The sequence below is a fragment of the Python bivittatus genome, unplaced genomic scaffold, assembly GCF_059951505.1.
Source record: "Python bivittatus isolate LINGU-HERP-01145 unplaced genomic scaffold, Pbiv_v1 ctg000080_np1212, whole genome shotgun sequence".
Taxonomy (NCBI): Eukaryota; Metazoa; Chordata; class Lepidosauria; order Squamata; family Pythonidae; genus Python; species Python bivittatus.
In genome coordinates this window covers 10,865,580-10,887,315 of record NW_028277035.1, presented here as the reverse complement: position 1 = coordinate 10,887,315, position 21,736 = coordinate 10,865,580, and the positions used below count along the sequence as shown (strand labels likewise).

The 21,736-nt window shown below is 37.7% G+C and overlaps 1 protein-coding gene across 1 annotated transcript in view; it reads right to left on the bottom strand.

The window, feature by feature from the left end:
• The window catches only part of SHISA6 (shisa family member 6), a 326,449-nt gene that overhangs the window by 253,887 nt on the left and 50,826 nt on the right, over positions 1 to 21,736 (bottom strand). Inside the window, exon 4 of the mRNA XM_088134747.1 lies at positions 12,677 to 12,772. Coding sequence (XP_087990873.1) covers positions 12,677 to 12,772 — 96 coding nt within the window. The remainder of the gene's footprint in view (positions 1 to 12,676; positions 12,773 to 21,736) is intronic.

Below are 21,736 nucleotides of genomic sequence, written 5' to 3'. Positions count from 1 at the left end.
ACTTTTAAGTTTAACATATGAACATACTGTTGAACATCAAACCAGTAATGCATTTAACAGTGAACAACCAATAAGGCAACTAACAGTGAACAACAACAATCAACAACTGACATCATTGTTACCCAGCCTCTCGTAGCTTAAGATGTTAGGAATAAGAATGAATATTTGGACAAAGTAATCTATATGTTAGACAGTCATATTCCTTCATTTTGAGGATTGCCACAATAGTTCTAGTATAGCTTTAAAATACTACACTAATAGTAAATATTAATAAATATTACACTAATTATCTAGTAAAACTTAAAAAATTAACTAGTAAAATAATTTAAAGCTATAGAAAAAAATATAGGATGCAAAAGGACACACTTACAGGACCATAGCCCAATGGAGAATATTTTTCAGAGATTTTAAACACAATCACCTCTCTTGATTGCAACCAACTCTACTGGACCTTCACAGAATGGATGCTACTGGATTTCTCTAATCTCTACAGCTATCCATGCATTTCCAAATCTAACTTGGAGGGTTGAGAAACCTTCAGAACAAAAGGGATATGCAAGGTTAATTCAGGGGCAAAGAGGAAGAAATGGATGAAAGCTGATTTTGCATTCTGGTTACTATGTATTAATTGCCTATCTTTCTCCACAGTTTTGTTATGTAAAGGTACAGTCTGATGTTCATTTTTTCCCAATCCAGATGGAACTTTATACATTTGAGTCATATTATCTATTTCAGTTCAATCATTTCCATTTTTCTTCTGGTTGCTGCTGCATGCTGTGTTGATATCTGAGTAATTTTCTAAAAAGTTTGTTTTATTAAATAAGTAACAGCTAATTCATCACCCATTTTCAGTTGAAATGGATTTCATCTCAACCAGTCAATTCATGTCAGAGTCCTTGAGATGAAAAGTGCATTCCCCAGAACTGGAACTGAATAGAGCCATAAAGCTGGGCTTCTGCCCTGTATAATGATACAGAATTTGATCTGTCACTTTATCTTCCCATTTCCAAATGATTTGTCTATAACTTATCACAAACAAATTTGAACACCTTCCAAATAGTTAAAGTGCTATACAATAGTCTTTCAACTGGAAGAAACCTAGACTGACACAAATGTTGCTCCCACTGCTGATCCCCATCCTGCCATAGGACAAATTTTATTTACAAGATGTCCTTGCTTAGTGACTGTTCATAGTTACAACAGTAATGAAAAAGTGACTTTGCAACCAATCCTCGCATTTACCATCTTTGCAGGTTTGTAACGCAAAGGAAAGCTGAAGTAAGATCGTAAACACAGTTGCAGTTTCACTTAGTGCATGCTTTGCTTAATGACCAAGTTGTCAGTCCCAATTGTGGTCACTAAATGAGGACTACCTGTACTTACTTACTTAAAAAGTTTATAGACTGCTCCAATCAGCCAACTCTGGGATTAAAAGCAGACAAATTTAAAACAGAATGCCATACATTTATATGTAACCATATAAAATTAGGAATCATGATCAAAAACAATAAAAGCCAATCCATCACCCAGAGAGGTAGTCATAACAACCCACTCCCCCAACTTGGTGAAGCAAAAGCACATTTTCACCAGTTTTCTTAAGACCAGGAGGGAAGGGGTATTAGAGATTACCAAGAGAGCCTGGTGGAACTTATTGGGTGAGCAGTGGGAGAAGGCAGTCCTGCAGATACCTATGTCCTGAACCATGAAGGGCTTTAAAGGTGACAACCAGCTCTTTGAATCGCGCCCAGAAGCCAACTGACAATAGTATAGCCCTCACACAGAGAGCCCCAAAATCATGTGACCCACTGCATTCCATGCCACCTGTAGCTTCCGAAGGGTCTTCAAGGGCAACCTCATGCAGAGTGCACTGCAGTAGTTCAGTCAAGAGGGAAGGCATGAATGGCAGAGAGTAATGTCTCTATGTGGTAGTGCATTATTCACTGTCAGCAGGGCACATTAGGGAAAGGATTGGTAGGTTCCTCTGGCTTTGTTTCCCTCCCCCATCAACAAATAGCAGCAGCTGGTGGAAAACATCCACTAATATTATGAGGGCTGGGGCCAGGAGAGGAGACAGAAAGGAGACAATAGCTGGCTCCCCTTCAAAGTCCCAAGTCTCCAATCTCATGGATTGACCTAGGGAATTGAAGAGCTGTTAAGTAAAGAGGCAGATCCCTTTCTCTTGCCATCACTCCTACCCCTGATAGCTATTTTAGCAGACAGGCACAATGTGGTAGGAGGGGAACTCCCACTGTACCTTGCAATCACCCTACATTACCGCTGACAGACATTGGGTCAGGAACTGTACAGAGTGACAGAAGTCACCCTCCTACTGTAACTTGCACCCCCTGTGTTGAGTCAAACTATTTTTAAAGATAGCTTTATCACGCTTATGAAAGAGTGGCATGTATTTAAAACAGCAGTGAGAGCCACTGGTGAAGAGGGTTGCAATGATGTAGCACTGCATACAGTGGCCTGTTTAGGTTGCTTTTGAACATGGACTGAGCATTCTTCTGGAAGAGGAGTGTAGAGAGTATGGAACATTATTTTGACAGAGATGTGCAAGATCTGTTACCAAAGCAACAACATATCTTAAGTCCACAACAGACAGAAAATATGTGGAAGAGGCTCAGACCGACACCTCCCTAATTTACAGGAGTATAAGAAGAGGGAGGACGTACAGCACAATCACACTTGCAAGATTCTGTTAGTATAGCTACTCTCAATAAAAATAGCTTTAGCCTGCCTGTGGAGTTGTTTTCCTGGTCTGTTCTACCTGGTGTGCCAGACAAGGAGTAAACATAGCTGTCTAGAGCATTAAGTATTTGAACTGTAATAAATGCATTCTGGCATGATAGTTGCATGTAAGAAAGATATCAATGTATGAATGTTCAAGAACTTTCCTATATCCACTAAAACATTTTATCCTCATGTAGTCAAGGTGCTCAATGTACGTTATTCTATGTATATTTGTAGAACATGCTGACTTTTTAGAGCAATAGTCCATATAAATTCCCTCTGAATCAATAACATAAATACTGTGTCTGTCTTGTGTTTATTTTAGTGACACATCTGAGAAAAACTCATACTTTTATGCCAATAACTCCATTCAAGCAATATGCTTATTTGTAAAATTCACCTTATGAGCAATGGTGAGTTCTACAAATAAGCATATCACTTAAATGGGATTTATAACTCTGTTTATGTAGGAAATCTTCCCATGCTCCTTATATCTTAACTTTCAACATTTTAAATATAGTTTTTTTATGTGTCATCTGAAAATAATAGTTGTAAGTGTGATTTCTCTTTAATATTGTATGAAGACCAAGCCAAGGGACTCATTTAGCTCCTCTGCTTTATTTCGGGATTTACTAATGCTCCTCAAATTTCTTGATGGTTTCTCTATTCCATCTTCAGATTGCAGTTACAGTACTTATTCTTACCAATCCTAACGGCCAGTACAGCCTTTTCCCCTTTCTTATTACCAGCTGTCATTCAAAATCTTTATGTTTTTCACCTATAGCTCCAATGCTAAAGCTAGTTTTTCAAGTGGAGGTCCATTAGTGGCAACTTCAATCATTTGCCAAGGAAAGTTACAATCAAACCAAAAATTTGTGAGATACAAATAGCTAACTGCAGAGTTAACACAATATACTATATTTAAGATTCTGATTTCATCTCCAACTCTACAATATCAGTTCTCTCCTTTAATAGAATATTTGAAAAAAGGCAATTCTGTAAAATAAAGATAAAAAACTGCTTAACAAAACACTGAAATGTTTGACATGTTTCTCACCCCTACTTTATAGAATTCAGCTGCAGCAATGGTAGTGCTTTATGGCACTTGGATTGACAGGCTTTTCTATTTTCAGATGTGCACTATGTGGTTTAAAGAAACTTTCACCTGAAAAGTAACACTTATGAAATTTGAGGAAAACAATGCATATAAAAAGTCACATTGATTAAGTTTCTTATTCCTAATTACATGGGAAAAATGTAAAGCTGACATATATATTTGCTGGTTTCTTTCCTTCTGTATCAGCTCTTTCCCATCTAACGGGAGCACATCTCTTGCTTCAAGCACCCTTCTGGTGCCTTTGTAAAATACTTATCAAATCCTGCCTCTGCCCTCCTTTTGCTGGTCTGTGATGAACAAAGCCGATTACTTCTCTGTGTCCAAGCAACTCTTTGTAACAATACTTTTGCCTGAAGAATTTGCATAATGGCTTCTATGAATTAGAAACAAGAAAAAAATGCAAAAAATGTGCTACATAAAATCAAAGTGAACTAAAGTCAGCTGAGTCAGCTATTATTCAAGCTGACAATGAATGGAGACATAAACATCCTAGCCAGCACTGGAACCTACATGCCAAAAGCTATGGTTCTTTACATTGCCTATTAATTGGAAATTGTGGCTTCTCCTATTCAGATTTGCCCCTTCCAAGTTTCCATTATCACATCAAACTGGCAAAACGTTAAAGAGTCAGTTGAGGGCACAGGGGCGTTTGATGAAGTGGCACAGTGGAGAGATCTTAATTGCATTCCTTGAAGGATCTGGAAGCTGACAGGTCTATCTTATATTCATATGGACTGAGGCAAATTCAGTGATAACTGGAAACTTATAGTGACATAAGTATGCACAAATCTTATGAGAAGGTATATTTTGTTTCAGATATGCAGTGGAAAAGATGCTAGTGCCGAATCTAGAAGATAACTGGCAGCATGATTTGAAGATGGCATAAAGGAGGCAGCAGGACCATGGACAGCACTCAGTGACATGAAAGGAAAACAAGATGGCTAAAGAAATGGTGGCCTGTAGCTTTTGGGAATTTGTTCACTCATCAAAATTCTAGTTTGGTTGCTTTCTAAGACTCTGGCTAATAATTCAGTGAATTAACCACTGTATACTGAACATAACAGAATATGGGTATTAGACATAAGCATGAGAGTATACAAGTAATTTAAAATTAAATGCAATATCTAATATAACTCTACACTTTTAGTTTTGCTGGAACAAATTTCACAAGAGAAACAACATATATAGTGTAAGAGCTGCACCATTCTGTTTGTCATCTGGTTTCTCTGTTGAAAACTCAAAAAGAATTTCAAAGTTATGTACACACAAACGCAGAGAGTACAAAATACTCAATCTGCAAATGTACTCCTTCTGCTCACATTTCCTCCTGTTCTTCCTGTCTGAGTACTGCTCTGTTCATTCTGCATAGACAGCAGTTCTCTTCACCCAGATACTGGCTTTTGGAAAATGCAAGGTTGCTTTGGCAGAAAGGTGTCTGTCTCATTCCACATGTATTGGTGCTAGCTACTGAACCGTTCACAACTTATTATAGTATTCAGGAATGCTATACTCCTAATGTAATTTACATTAACCTGTTTCCTAAGCAGGAGATACATGAAGTGTGAGAAACATCTTATTTGATTTTCAGGCACATTTCTGAGTCTCTGGTACGTGTGTTAAGATTTCTTTTAATTATAAAAAGTTATTTGAAATAAAGGTTTCTCATACAGAAAGTGTTTTACTTAAGAATTAATCTATCGTTTAGAAAGGTTTTGTGTACAGTGACATTCTATTCATGCCCTGCTATTGTGGAGACATAATAGACATAATTCTGAGGTGAGTCAAAGCATCTGAAGTCAACCTGGGACAAAGCTTGCATCCGCAAGAGAATCTGCTGCAATTCCAGTAGGCCCCAGATTTTACTATTTCCTAATTTTTTGTAAAAATATTTGGGACAATGGAATTTTACAGTGGGCTCTATGGAAACATAGCAGTTTGCAGTAAGGGAAAAAGGAAGAGAGGTAGGAAGTGAAGCTTTCTGACAGATTTGAGAGATAATGCTCCAGTGAAGAATAATATTCATTTATTTATTTATTTATTTATTTGTTCAATTGATATAGCCACCCATCTCACATGGGTGCCTGTGACTCTGGGATGCTCACAGAGTTAAAAATAACAAAACAAAGCAACACATACAAATAAATAGCCAAAACAGTAACAACAAAAACCATTAAAACAAATTAAAGCAACTGAAACATTATACGTAACCTGAAGCACAAGGAAATGATTGTCCATTGAATATTTGCATCATTTTTATAGAATAAATCTTCAAAAATGGAGATACTCGCAATGGCAAATGAACAAACGAAACAAGGTTATGACAATATCAAGAAACAAGGAACAAGGAGATGTGAAATCAAACAATTCTTCCTGTCAACAATCAGTATGTTAACCATGAACAAGATAGAGATATATAGAGATAATATAAAGGGGCAATGTTTGACCAATGTTTAGGTTTGGAGCCTAAACATTTGCATCCATGCTTTGTTTTGATGGCAGAGAAACCAGAATATGTAGAGAAGAGACTCTTCAAATAGCAAGTTCTTATTATATCAGGCCATGTTTCTGTTTATAAATATATTTAACCCTGAAACCTGCATATTTCAGGAGCTACCAACCCACATTTTTCAGCAACCAGGTATCAAGGAAGAAACTGGCAAGATGGAAAGTGGGATGTTGGGGAACAGAGAGGGCCATTTTATAAACACTTTGCAGCTGGTTATAACAGAAAAATCTGAGAAAATTGTAGCTTCTAGTCTATTACAACATAAAAGTGTGAGAAAGAAACACAGAGTTTAAAAGCTTGGGCCATACAAGAGAAAGACCTTGAGAGTTTATAGAAGCTGATCTTTGCCATTAGGGCAAATTGTATCAGAAATCAACTTTACTCTTCTATCCAACCCTCATCTCTGGCTTTAAGAGAAGAGGTTGAAAATCTTTGAGCTGTATTGTAGTGACTTAGAGGAAAGCCTGAAACTGCGTAAAAGGATTCCAATCAATCTGAGTTTTTTGCTCTTGGCCTTGGCCTGCAAAAGCCAGAGGATGTTAGACATATGGCTGAACAAAATATATAGCTAGTAGCTTGCCTTTAGCTTAGTGTGCAGAAGACAAACTCATGCGAAATCTGATCATCAAAATGTGTGGCTTTTTTATGTTTTGCAGTTAATTGAAATGGTACTACTGCAATATTATCCATTGCTGCCTTTAATCTTTTAGGACAGAGGTCATGGCTCCAATGTGCTTAAGCTATATGGGTAATTATATCTTTAACCTGTGTCAACACACTGACTTTACCCTGAGTCAGTTGTATTTTTTAAAAATTTAATTAATAGAACCTGATTCCCTACTATTTGAACAGATGTATATGCATTTTCCTTCCCTTTCTACTGAAAATGGAAAGTTCCAATCAGCATGCAGAGGAGAAGGACAAGAAGACAAAAAAGGGCTAGCACCTCAACCTGTCTGCAAGTGAAAAATATGGTTTGTTTTAGGTCTGAATCTGGCCTGAAAGTTAGAAATGTAGGGGGGTTGTGCCCAGAGGAGCATATCAGCCATAGTTAAATTGTTGCACATACCAGGGCCCAATTATGTATCTTTGACTTTAAAGGTATTTATGGCAAAAGTTGTGGCTCAGATTTTTTGGTTCTGGAATGTATGTACTTGTTCTATCATCCCCCCTCCCTCCCTCCCTCCCTCCCTCCCTCTCTTTCTCTCAGAACTTTAACCATTCAAAAGAAGAGTTTGAATTGCTAAGGAACATCTTAGTAGTATAATAACGTGTTTTGAATGCAATGAGAACCTGTGGTGAGTATGCAGGATGGCCTTGAAGGACCCAGGGAAGATCCATTACCAAGGTAACAATCAGATAAATGAGGCTTGAGCCCAGACCAAAAAAGTAGATTACGGAAACACCTCAGACAGCTTCCCCCAAGCTTGCACATGAAGATAAAAGAAGGAGGAGGGAAACACATTCAGACTTGCAAGATTCTGATATTATAGCTATTCTAATAAAAGCAGCTTTAGATCTACATGGTGTCTGCTTCTTAGTCTGGTCTACCTTTTAAGGCTGAAACAGAATCATATATGATTGAGATGAGGGTTTAAGCCAGGGTTCTAAAATTCTGGCAGAAATTACACCTTCCCCCCCTGGTTTCGCTTTCTGATGTTCCAGGTGAACTACTGGTCCACTTGGGTAAAAATAATGGCAGAGAATGACATTATCATGGATTTGCGGAGGTCTGTGAAATCTTTGGAAAACTAAGCAAATGCTTCAGCTTTACTGCAGCTAAACGTCTTAGGAATCTTAACTATTTTAAGCTAGAGAAGAGTGTTCACATCTCATCTAAAGGATTCCAGGCTCTGATGTATTCAGACTTGCATCTTATCCACCCTTAATCAATAGCTTATGTGCTATTACACAGTTTATACTAAAGAGAACTACAGTTTGAAAATCTCACCCCTCCTTTAATTAAAACTGCAAAAAGGAGAGATATATACTATTTGCAATTCTTGCTAGACGTGATGCCCAGAAAGAAATTTACGAAAGCATGCTTGATATATAAAATGACTGTATACAGATGAACTCTGTAACTATCTGTTGCTATATCTTCTCTGAACTGTATATGTTGATCAATGATTGAAATAAAATTACTTGCCATGAGGGCATTATTTGTAAACTGAAAAAAATGAGTCATGTATCTATATATTCCATTGCCATATGAATTAACTGCTTACAATGTGCCACCCCACTCCATATATATTGTAAACATTTTGAAAAGAGCAAGATGATAACTATTAAATTATCCTTCAATGCATATAGTTTCCTCCACTCCAGAGAATGAAAGCGGTGTGACCTAACTGAAAAATGCAATGGAACGTAAGGCGCAGCATTTTTGTTTGCAAGTACTCAGCCTGAACATTCATTGCTCTACCTTTTAACATCTCAGGAAAAGATCCTGGTGTAGGGAGATCCTCCATTTCTAGTTTGTCTAAGTCCAAGCATATTCCCATCTCATGTTTAAAGAATATACTTCACAATTTTTGATAGGCTGAAATGATGGACTGTAATGACTTGTCCTGCAGGGTCTCATATCGGAAGCATGAATCATTTTACCTCATTCTGTTCCGCATCACTAACCTCAGTCCACCTCTTTGGTATCCGTGATAGGGAACATGCCACGAATCCAGCTTTCCATACTCAGAATCTCCATCCTGAATTGCTACTCAGCTCTTATGGGGCAACTACATCATAGAAGATAGCAGGGGTGGTGGTGGTGGTGGTAGAAATGTTAGTATCCTAGCACTAAGAAATACCAAACATAGCATCACAGACACTCACCTCAAAGTAATTCAGTTTTAAACAAAGAAAATTGAAGCACCTGGGATAAAGACATAACTTCAAGCTGTATTTTTCTGGTGGAATTTTTACAGGTAATTGCAATGATACCGACTTATTTCCTGAAGCCACAGTTAGTTTGATGAACAGAACCACTTCTGCCTCAAGGTAATATTATTGATGTATTATAGCTAAAACTGTATAGCAATTGTGGAACATCATACACACTCTGCAAGCAAGACAGTACTTGTACATATAGTTGTGGCAGTCATATGTGAAATAAAGCATTTTCCAATGTCCTGAGATGTGCGTTCCTCAGCTCTCCATTACATCCTATTTTCTATATTTTTTTTTAATGTGCACATAGACATTTTAAGTGCTATTGAGTATATGGAACTGCCATGCTGGATTAAAAATATCCCATAGTCTTGTATTTTGTTTCCAGCAGCCCCAGGCCTCTTTAGGAAACTCACCCAAGCAAGGCTGTTTACTTGGAAGCACTCAAACAGCTCAGCCTAAATGACAAAAGCCAGAACGAGGAGACCCAGAATATAAAGCTGCCATATGAGATTTTTACACAAGAGCTTTGTCTTCTTGCAGTAAAACATATGAACCGGATCCTCAAGCAAGTAAATAACACATATTTTGCTTTGGATCCAAAACCAACTACATGGATGACAACTGAAGTGAATGGTATCTACTTCAGAATGAACACATTTAGCCTTGGGAAGGCTTCTTGTTTTTAAAGATAAGCCAATTTCTCTTATTCACACATCTGTAAGTGGTATTTTTCTTCATTGGCCAGGATACTTTGAAACTCAACTTTCTAATACAAAGTTTGGAAATACTAGCTACAATTAATGCTATCACTATAGAAAATTCAGCTGGAGGTGAGGTGGTGGGTGGGTGGAGGAAACAATTCCAGAAAGGCTCCTAATTAAATAGTGAAATATGAAATACTAGATAAAGTTCAATAGCAAAAGTTTGTTCACCACTTTCCTATATTGCTCACAGCCATTATCTCAACATTTTTTTTTATAAAAAATCTCTTTTCTACCTCTTGCCCTGGTGAAGGCTTGCCTTTTTAAAACAAAGATCGCCCTTAGCCTGACTGTTTGTGGTAGAAATGAAGATAATATTTGGCAAGTCTGCTAGAAACAAACCCAATACTTGGGACAAAAGAAAAGATTCCTCTGAATTTGTTTGTTTTCTTAGACTCTACTGGAATGCCTCAATTTGTGCTTTCCTGCCAGCAAGTTCCCTTGTTTGATTAGACTCAGTGAAAAACTTGAAAGGGCGATTCAGAAAAGTTCACAGAGGGTTTTTTCTGGAAGTTATTTGTCCATATGTGGTGTCCACTTCCCATCCCATTTTGTATACTTTCTTCTGTACAGCATCTTACCCCACAGGACAACACAATCCTATGGGCTATGCCTCCACCTCAGAAAACTTTATTTGAACACACAAAACACAGACAATACACACATATAATGTTTTTTTTTCTGTGACAGTTCCACAGTACTCACACTGCTTTGGATGACATTTATAAAGAAAGATTTTCTTCCATTGGTTAAACAGCAAAAAAATCAGAGGAAGAAGTGGGGGGGGGGGGGTTGGTTGTTTTTGTTTTACAACTTGTGAATGATGAACATCCATGGAAACATCAACAAGAATGGATATATGAAACAATATGCCTTCACATACAATACAGTGTTTCTATAGAAATAGAATTGTATCTCCAAATACATGATATAAATGTTCAACAGTCTACAAGTAAGTCAGCAAGAAACAATGTTGTGTTATCAAGGTGGCTTGTGCCTGTCCTTTAATGCACTAGTGTGCCACTGAGTGAGGTGGATCCCAAAAAAGACTTGATGGTTAGATAGCTTGGAAACTGTATGTTAGACCCAATGAATGGTCCAGCCCTATTAGGACTTTCCCTCTCTTCCCCTCAAGTCTTTCAAGGAAGTTGGCTCACTCTTCAACAGTCTGAAAGCAATAAAATGTGCACAAAAAAACCCTAAAAATAAAAAGTCATGCCATACTGCATTGGAAACCCACCCAAATAGACCAGAGTGATTCTTAAAAAGCCATCCAGGTTTGGGTAGCAAGAAGCTCCTGTATATCAATTATGAGTGTCATCATGATTCCTAGATGGTAATGGTAGGTATAATTTGCTATTTTACATCACCACATCAGCACACCCAGCATTGTACTGCATATACATTATGTTACACGGAACATACACAGTGCAGGATATGGATATTGACATGTTTTTCAGATTTGTACAATAGAGTGTGTGTTTGTGTGCATTCTTTCTCTCTTACACACACACACACACACACCCACACACAGATTTATATTTGTCACAGATTAGGTAGACAGACAAAAATATATGACCCTTAAGGAAATCACTTTATAAAATACTTACAATATTGTATGTGTGGGAAGGATAAATATATAAATACAATGCACTCTTGTTATACTGAATATGCTGATGCAAATTCAATAGAAATTGTGAATAATATGACTGGTAGCTTTATGGCACAATCTATTTTGAGCATCTCTTGTAGAAATCTCATTCAAATGTTGGAGAGAAAATCTAGAGGAGATGCAAAGGCGATTCAGTTCTGTGAGACACTATGCGGCAGGGCCACAAATCCATTTTCACTCTACAAATAAGTTTATGCAGTCCAGATTCCAACATACAATAAGCAAAGAACAAATGAAGCACAGAAGATTCTCAAGACTCATGTATGAGCACCAAGAAGCAACATACTCCAAGGGGAAATAAAACTAGGCACAACAAAATGAAATTCCCAAGGTCTTTAGCCAGACTGATCATCAAATCACTTTCTACTGAAATCCAGAGAAGGTATAGGTCAGCCTCACTCCAAGGCTTAGCTGCATTGCTTGGAAGTACCTTTGGGCTTGTTTGCAAACGTATGCATTTATATAACATACCAATGGGAAGTGTGAGCCTTTTGCCCTATTGTGCAATTCCTACTTTTTCCAGTAGGGTTGGAAAGGAGATGTTTTTATTAGATTTGACCATAATGCAGATTTTTTTCTCTGTGTGTGATATAAGCACACGAAAGGGGTAGATATGTTTATGTATACAGTTTTAAGTCAAATGCACTATGTTCTCACAACAGCATCCCATCTTGGGAGTAGTGTTATCGTTTCATCCCATAGTAACTTTATGTATCTTTGGCAAATGGCAGTAAGACAGGAGGTTTGCATTCATGCAACTCAGTCAACCTGTCTTTCTGCCATTCTGGAACCTCCTCCAGATGCATGTCTCCTTCCGTAGGATTTAAAAGGCCACTGCTGATACTTTATTGAACTTGCAGCATTATGTTCCGGCATATATCTATGATTTTCCACACTAATACTGTTATCTGGTGTCACACATAACCAAGCTTCCAAGTGAGAGACTGTTCTCAAGCACATATTTTCTATTCAACAAAAAATAGTTTCCACTGTACCCTTGTTGTGTCCTCTTCCTAATGTGACAAACCCAGAAGAGATGAAATTATGGAAATCTGGACCTCCACTTCGGTAAATATCCTTTCCATAATGACCTGCCAAGGAAAGATGAGAAATAGTACATCATTTTATGTAGCTCAACAACAATTCCATTCCTGAGCAAAAATGCGAAAAGGAAGCTACAATACTACACAATGTCTGTGGAGCAGAATTCATTTAATGTTTGTTTATTTATCCAACTGTCCCAACCTACATCACAGGATTGTTGTTCTAGGGAGAAACCAGAAGAGGGGGCATTATGTACAGTGCTCTAGCTCTTGAATGAAAGCTGGGATATTAGTGTAATAAATAAATAGATTTCTATCCCACCACATACTCAGTGGCTTGCAACAGAACAGTTCAATTAAAATATCCATGTATAAATTATTAAGAGAGCCAGTTTGGTGTAGTGATTAAGGCACCAGGCTGGAAACCAGAAGACTGTGAGTTCTAGTCCCTTCTTAGGCACAAAGCCAGCTGGGTGACCTTGGGCCAATCACTCTCTTTCAGCCCTAGGAAGAAGGCAATGGCAAACCACTTCTGAAATCTTGCCAAGTAAACTGCAGGGTCTTGTCCAGCCAGTCACCAGGAATCAACCCAAGGCACACATAAACAAACAAACTATAGTAATAATAAATTCAGTATAAAAAACAATTCAACAAGAAAAAAGCCAACAGACCAGCAACCTGATAGAACCATCCATTAACCTGCCAGAGCTCTCTGAAATAACTCTATATTTAACATTTTCTGAAAGATCATTAACATAGGGGCACTGATCTCCAAGGGAAGGTTTTTTCAAAGTACAGGGCCATTACCAAGAAAACCCACCCCCTGGCTTCAGCCCCCCTTACTTTCTGGGCCACCAATAGTTTATCCCAAGATATGTGTATCAGACAGGTAATCTCTGAAATGGAGAAAGTTGCCCTGTAAGTACCTCAGCACCAAGCCATATAAGACTGTATAGGTCAAAAACACTTAAAAACTGCACCCAGAAGCCCACTTTGTTTTGTGGAAGCGGGGGACCATCAACACTTTCTCCCAAGATATTTGTATTAGATAAGTCACCTCTGGCATGGAGAAGGTTGTCCTGAGGATGAGCCACACCACAGCTTCATTTAAGGTTACAGGAAGCACCACCTCTTGAAGTGAGGCATTGACTACTTCTTGATCTTACCTGACACACCCCTCTGGCCCCACTTAGAAGCCAGGATGAGCATGGATCTAGCCTACAAGTGTAGAATCATACTAGAAAACACTCTATGTACTTCACTGGAATCCACAGACCAAAAGGAGACCCAGCTAATATGGCAAGATATTGCTCCAGTGATCACCACTGATGAATCTGGGCAACTGTGCTGTGCAGAATGGTCATAGCTACCAAGTGAGTACCTATAAATTATTCCTGAAAAGAAATTGGTCACCCTAAACAGAGTGCTGCCAGCAAACAGCATGCTGATGCGATAAGTAAACATACAGCTTTGCCTCCCTTACTGTACTTGAGCTTGTACATGGCCTCGGTCAGATTCACTTTTCATCTTCTTCCACTAGTGCTCTAGGCACCGCTTATGACACTTCACCTTCCAGAACTCCTCAGTAAACCAAGGAAATATCTGGGTTTGGCAAACAGAGAGAAGCTATTTAGGAATAATTGCCTTAAGAATCCACTCATCTGTTGCAAGCAGCTAACCAGGCCATCAATGGAACTGTCTACCAGATTGCCAGAAAACCGCAAGTGCCCACTGAAATAAGGCCAGAGATCAGCTGTGACAAACTTGTGATCCCCATGGATGCCATGAACTCCCAAGCCTTAGGGGATTCCACTATCAACTTCAAGCCACTCTCCCACTGCTGTTCTCTATGATCTAATTCCTGAACTTTCTCCTCTGTCCTTCTTTTGGTGGTCAGAGGTTTTGCTGTGCCTGATTGAAATTCCAGATAGACTGGAAAAGACCTCTGTCTGAAGTGTTGGTACTTAGTTGCAACCTTGCTAACACGAAACCTTCCAGATATAATGACTGCAATTCTCAGTATTCCCAGCCAGCAGAAACAGGTTCACAAGCTGAGATAAGCATACTATATTAAGTATATTATTAAGAGCAGACTATTAACAAACTTTAGTCAAACCACATATGGACCCAAACCCTCTTCTTGCAGTCCCCAGAATTCCAGTTGGCAATTTTCAGAGGTAGTTGTGTCAGCCATAGGACGTACTTAACCAAAAAGAAAGGAAAAGAAAAAAGAACCACCACCACCACTATCAACAAAAAAGAACCAACAAAATCTCAATTTTCCACCTCAGATACCAGCGGCCAGGAAATCCTAGGCTTTCTCACATATGTGACATGATCATATCCTTACACAGAAAAAAAGCTTGCCCTTTTGGCCACTTGCCACCAAAATATTGCTTGCCTCTGTCACAGACAAACAAATAGGCGCTCTGAAGAGCTAAGATAATATTTACATTTCAACAAAAAGAAAAGCATTACACTATATAGAAAGGAATGTGATGGATGACCTGTAGAAAAGGTACAGGCCTGTGGTTGCTTTTATGTTTGTACACTATATTGTATTTTATTATGTTTTGCTGGTATTTATTAGGTTTCTAAGCTATGACGAATTTCAATTATTGTCGTTTCCATTATTTTAGGTTTCAGACTGTTGACCAAACTCAGAAAACTAGTTCTATGAGGTATAATACATGTTATTATATATATATATATAATATAAATTATATATACAGTATATATTATATAATTTTTATATATACAGTATATGTGTGTGTGTATGTGTGTATAAATATAATAAAAAATACACTACATTTTTCTATGCCTCCAATATAGCTCAGGTCCTTGCCTTTCCCATACAGTTTACCATTTTTTAGCTTGCTAATTGAGCTTTTCCCTAATTGTAGGTTACTGCCTAAGGGTCAGTCCTGAGGATTTATATGTTACAGTATTAGATAAATCCCCAACATGGATTAATACATCCCATTTGGTTTGCGTTTGCATGGATACTGCATTCAGTATATAAGCAGAAAACTGTAGAAGTATGTGTAATCTGCTGCCTTTTCAGTAGTCCCAAGTAAAGAGTCACATATGCATATTTTTAAATTTTTCCACTTCTCTCATTTACATACTCACCCATAAGTGTGTTCATCAGGGTATGTTCATACATATGGAGATCAGATTGTGGCATTCTACCATTCTCTATGGATGAGGGACTACTGTTTCTTTTTCAGCCTATAAATATTTATACTGTTTCTTGAGCAAACTAGATCAGCCTTAGCTATAGGACATGCAAAGCTGGCCCAAAATGAAAGAAAAATATTATTGTTTTTAAACAGAATGACAAACCTTCTTCCACCTCTGAGCCGTGGCCCATTTCCTTTAATCACAATGATTTTTTATAGAGTTCCTTGACTGAGGTGGCATCACTTATGTCTATCTTATTATCAAAACTAGGTTGGCTCCAGTCGCTGGGCCTCATTCTCCTGAGATCAATTCCATTCACATTTTCTCTCTTCCATTTCAAAAGGTAAAAAACAATAACTGAAAAATAAAAACCCAGGAAATTCTAGAAGACAATTTGCTGCTCTGGAAAAATAAGGGGCTGCTCCATACATGCTCTTGTTATCTTTCAAAAAATGCAATTAAATCACAGAAGAAAGGAATCCAAGTCCTTTTCAAAATGGACAAAACTGCATATGAATATTTTGCTTGTTATACAACAATATCCAACTTTATCAGGGCATTCAGCTGAAAAGGGAAAACTCCATGGTACAAATATATACACACAAAGTAAATTGTGTAAGAAACTAATACAGTTACAAATGTTAATTATATTCCTAACCTGAGAATAATGGAATTATTAGAGTTGAACTGAACTGTCATTATCTACCTATCAAAAATATTGTTCCTAAACACAGATTTTAGAACAGTGAGTATTTTGGGTACTTAAATTCCAACTCAGGATCTGCACATCTGTGTGGGTATGATAGTAAAACTAGTGTTTGAATCTTCCACAAAAAGTCATCATAGCAAGAGAAAAGAACTGTTCTATACTTTTCAGCTGATTGTCCCTTCTTTTATTCATATGCTTTCAATTGCTTGACACAACTAATCAATGGCACAAACCATTCAAAGATGGTAAAGATTCTCTGCATATCCCAGGATGGAAGAAACATCTGTTTATAATGCCAATCAAGCCATGGCCATGTGAGAGAAACACCTGCGGTTGCTAGTCTATACATCAGTGTTTCTCAACCTTGGCGACTTGAAGACATGTGGACTTCAACTCCCAGAATTCCCCAGCCAGCCATGCTGGCTGGGGAATTCTGGGAGTTGAAGGTTGAGAAACACTGCTATAGATAAGGAACTCCCTGGGAAGTGAAGAAGGACACTTAAAGGGCAGAGGAGCTCACAGGCAACATGACTATCATAGCTGACTACCAGGTATGACTCTTCTCTGTCTGGAGAGGGCTGAACACTGCAGCTTCCCTTCCTGGAGGGACTTGCTTTTCAATCCGAATTAATATCTTTCTGCTGTGCTGTGCTGTGCTGTGCTTTGCTGCAGGTAGGAATTGTGAGTTAGACTGCAGGAAGAATTATCAGGTTTATTCTCTGTTTAGATAACTGCAGCTGTATATTTCCTTTTTTCATAAATCTACATAGTATGATACATTTTTCTTCCATTATTATCTCTACTTTTGCTATTCACTTCTGTCCTGGTCTCCCTAATTCACTCATTATTTCATAAATGAATTTTATTTTTTTCACCTTCATGTTCCAAAACTCCCTTTGTCCCATCCACATCTTCCTCATTGCTTTGTTCCCCTTCTTTCACAGCCCCTGCCATTCAGTAGTTAAGGTGACAGGTCATCTCCAAAATCTGCAAATAAGGGACCCCCTGAAATTATTTTCCCACTCCATGTACCCAGATAAATCAGGGTATAATTGTAGCTTGAGTTATTCAAGATCACAGAGAAGGTCTCCAAAAGAATAAGGATGAGATGGAGATTTCATTGTTGCTCCTTACATCTCCGCTTTCATTTATCCCTAAGTCTTTGACTATCGCTTTGGATATGATGCCTATTTCAAACCCAGAAAATGATACACTGGACTCTAATAAACAAATCATGATGCTGCAAACAATAATATTTAACCTTCCTTTAGGGCTTAAGTGGTTTACTACATTTATACAACTTATTTATTGCTTCTATCTGTGAACTCTAACTGACAAAATAAAAATTCCATTACTTTTAACAGGTGATTTCCTACAATGTCATATTTCATATAACAATAAAAATATAGCAGAAAAGAGATATATAAGTTTTGTCCCTCAACAGTCCTATACCAATGATCAGCCCTTTCAAACTCTGTCCCCCTTCTTTGTGCTTGGTGCAATCTATGAAACTTTGGATTTTAAGAGTCTGAGTGGTATATAACAATATTAAAATCGATGCAAGAGTTCTGTAGAGAACTTTCAGCATCACTGATATTGGAATGGCACATTTTGGGAAAGAAAATCAAAGGAATTGAAATGGTCATAATTATTAGCAAACCAAAAAATGACAGGATGATCTTAATTTGACTCAAAGGCAAGCTGATCAATATTAGTGATCCAAGTCTGTGCTCCACCGAAGATACAGAGGAAGCAGATACTGAATATGCTGACATGGAAATCTTGTTAATACACCCTCTCCCCTCTCCCCCCCCCCCCCCGAAAGACATCGTATTCATCCTAAGCAAGTGGAATCCTAAGAATGGAATGAAAACAGCATCGAGAATAATGGGAATATTTTGCTTTAGTATGCAAATTAAAGCAAGTGACTGACAGAGTTCTGCAGAATAACTAATTGTTTACAGAAATATCTTTTTCAAACAATCTAAAAGACAACTCTATATATGGACATCACCGGGCAGACAATATCATAATCAAAGTTGGGGGAGTTGTATTCCATCAGCAAAGCAAGGCCTGGTGCTGACTGTGGTTCAGATCATGAATTTCTTCCACAATTCCAACTTAAAGAAAATAAACAAAATAGTTGAGCTTACAAGATATGTCCTCAACTATATTCCATATGAGTGAAGGTGAAGAACAGATTTAATGGACCATATTTGATATAGTAAACAGAATGCCGGGAGAACTCTGAGCCAAAATTCATGATATCCTAGAATTACTCCACCTACAGTTATTCTGGTCACTGAGGCAGCATACAAGTTGATAAATAAAAAATATCATTAAAAATTAAACAATTAAAACATTATGCATTGTAAAAAGCAAAAGAAGGCAAAATGGTTATCTACTGATATACTGAAAATAGCGGAGGAAAGGCAAAAAGGAAGTCAACAACAGAGGAAATTTTATTCAAGTAAATGCTGCATTCCAGAGAAGTGCAAGAAGATACAAGGAGTTATATCTAAATAAGCAATGCAATAAAATAGAGGACAACAACTGAAGGAGAAGGACAAGAGAATCAGTTTGATCTCGTGGTTAAGGCTCCAGGCTAGAAACCAGGAGACTGTGAGTTCTAGTCCTGCCTTAGGCATGAAAGCCAGCTGGGTGACCTTGGGCTAGTCACTCTCTCTCAGCCCAATACACCTCACAGGATTGTTGTTATTGTGGGGAAAATAGGAGGAGGAAAGAGTGCTAGGTATGTTCACTGCCTTATTTATAAAAATAATAAAGGAGGATAAAAAAATCTTTAAAAAATGAGATTTAAGAAAATTAGAGAAATCAAGGAAACCTTTTACACTGAGATGTACATCATGCAAAACAAAGAAAAAAATCTAATGAAGAAAGAAAGCATAAAGAAGAGATGGTGTGAATACATGCAAAGAATTATACAAAAAAGACCCAAAAATCACTGAGCTAGAGCCCATATTTTTGGAAAGTAAAGTTAAATGGCCCCTAGAAAATAATGCTAACAACAAAGCTGAAGGAGTGGAAGAAACAGCAGCAGTATGTTTACAATCTTGAAAGCTGATGTTAAAATGCTACTCTCAATTTGTAAGCAGCTATGGAAAACACAGGAGTGCCCAGGGACTCAAAAAGATCCATCTGTATTCCAGTACCAAAGAATGGCAGAGTTAAAGAATGCTCAAACTACCAAACAATTTCACTGATAAAGCATTCTAGTAAGATAATGGTTAAGTTTTTGCAATCCAGCAAAACATGGAATAAGAACTACTAAAGGTACAAGCTGGTTTCAGAAGAGGCAGAGGCACCCCGGGATCATATGCAAGCATCTAATGGATAATGGGAAAAGCAAGAGATTTAAAAAGACATTTATTCTTGCTTTATTGAAGATACTACAGCTTTTGACTGCATAGATCACAAAAAATTGTGGATACACGCAAAGAAGATGGGGAAGAAGCTGAACCAATGCCAGACTTCATTTTCCTAGGCTAAAAAAAAGGACATTAGCTACTTGGATGAAATATTATGATAAATCCAAGAAACAGTATTTTATCTAGTGCAAGAGACCTCACACTGACAACAAAGTTATGTATTGTCAAGGCAACAGTTTTCCCAGTCTTAATAAGTGGCAATGAAAGCCGGACCATCAGAAAGGTTGAATGGAGAAAAATCAATGCCTTTGAATGTTGGAGAAGATTGTTGAGAATACACTGAACTGCAAGAACAGATAATTCAATACTAGTTGAAGTAAAACAAGACTGTTCACTGGAAGCACTAATTATGAAGCTAAAATGTAAATACATTGTTCACATAACGCAGAAACAAGAGTCTTTGGAGAAGACCTTGATACCTGGAAAAATCAAAGGCAATCAAAAGCCAACAGACGACAAGGTGGTTAGATACTATCTTTGATTACCCAAATAAACTTACAAGAAGTCAAAGAAACAGTTAATGATGGACAGTCCTGGTGAACTGTTGCCATCAGATCACAAAGAGCTGGAAGCAACTGAGTGACTAACAACAGCATTGCAACTGGGTTTTGAAATAACAGGGTGAATCACCTTGAGGATTTTAAACAGTAGTCCAGCTTATAAAAATTGTAATGCAGAAACCAACAAATCTGTGTGGAAAAATGGACAAGTTGATAAACAAAGTTGATGTGTTATACTAATTAAACTTGATCCTCTTTCAGTAATTGGAAGTCTCTTTGTTGTGCATTTCTGCAATTTCTAGAAGACATTGTATTTGGAATTTATAGTGTTTCCTAAGGTTAGGGAACTAACAAGCCAATTCCCATTCTTATATAGCCTTTTATGTGGGCAGAGGCTCCTTGGCAATTATAGTTATGTGAATATTACCCCATTTAGCTAAATGTATTTGTCAGGTTTGCTCGTTTTTTTGGGTACTACCTCACCAAATTTGAATCAGTATCTAATTAAATCTTCTAAACCTCAAAATTGTCCTTTGCTTACTTTGTAGAATGTTGAGCAGTTCAGAAGGCAGAAAGGAAAATATTTCATAATAAAATATTAATATTTTAGATTTGTTATTTATGATAGTAAATGTACGGTTCAACTGATTCACTGCATCTTTATAGGCTGCAGAAAAAATGTCTGAAATGCGTTTGGATGCTTTAAAAAGTGTTTGTATGTTTCTGGGTGCATACATGACATTGGGAGGGGAAAACAAGATGTAATGGTGTAACTGGAAAAGTTTTGTATTATTTTTGAAAATCAGTAGCATAATGAAACAAATACACACACACACATATACATACATACATACATACATACATACATACATACATACACGTTTCATATATGAATGATGAAGTAGTAGACAGACCAGAAGACAGTGGTAGTGATAGATGTAGCAGTGCCAAGTGACAGCAACATCAGGAAAAAGGAGCATGAGAAGCTGGAGAAGTACCAGGGCTTGAAGGAAGAAATAGAGAGGATATGGAAAGTCAAGGCCTAAGTGGTCTCAGTGGTGGTAGGAGCACTTGGGGCTGTGACTCCTAAGCTGGGAGAGTGGCTCCAACAGATCCCAGGAACAACATCAGAGCTCTCCGTCCAGAAGAGTCCAGTGCTAAGAACAGCTAA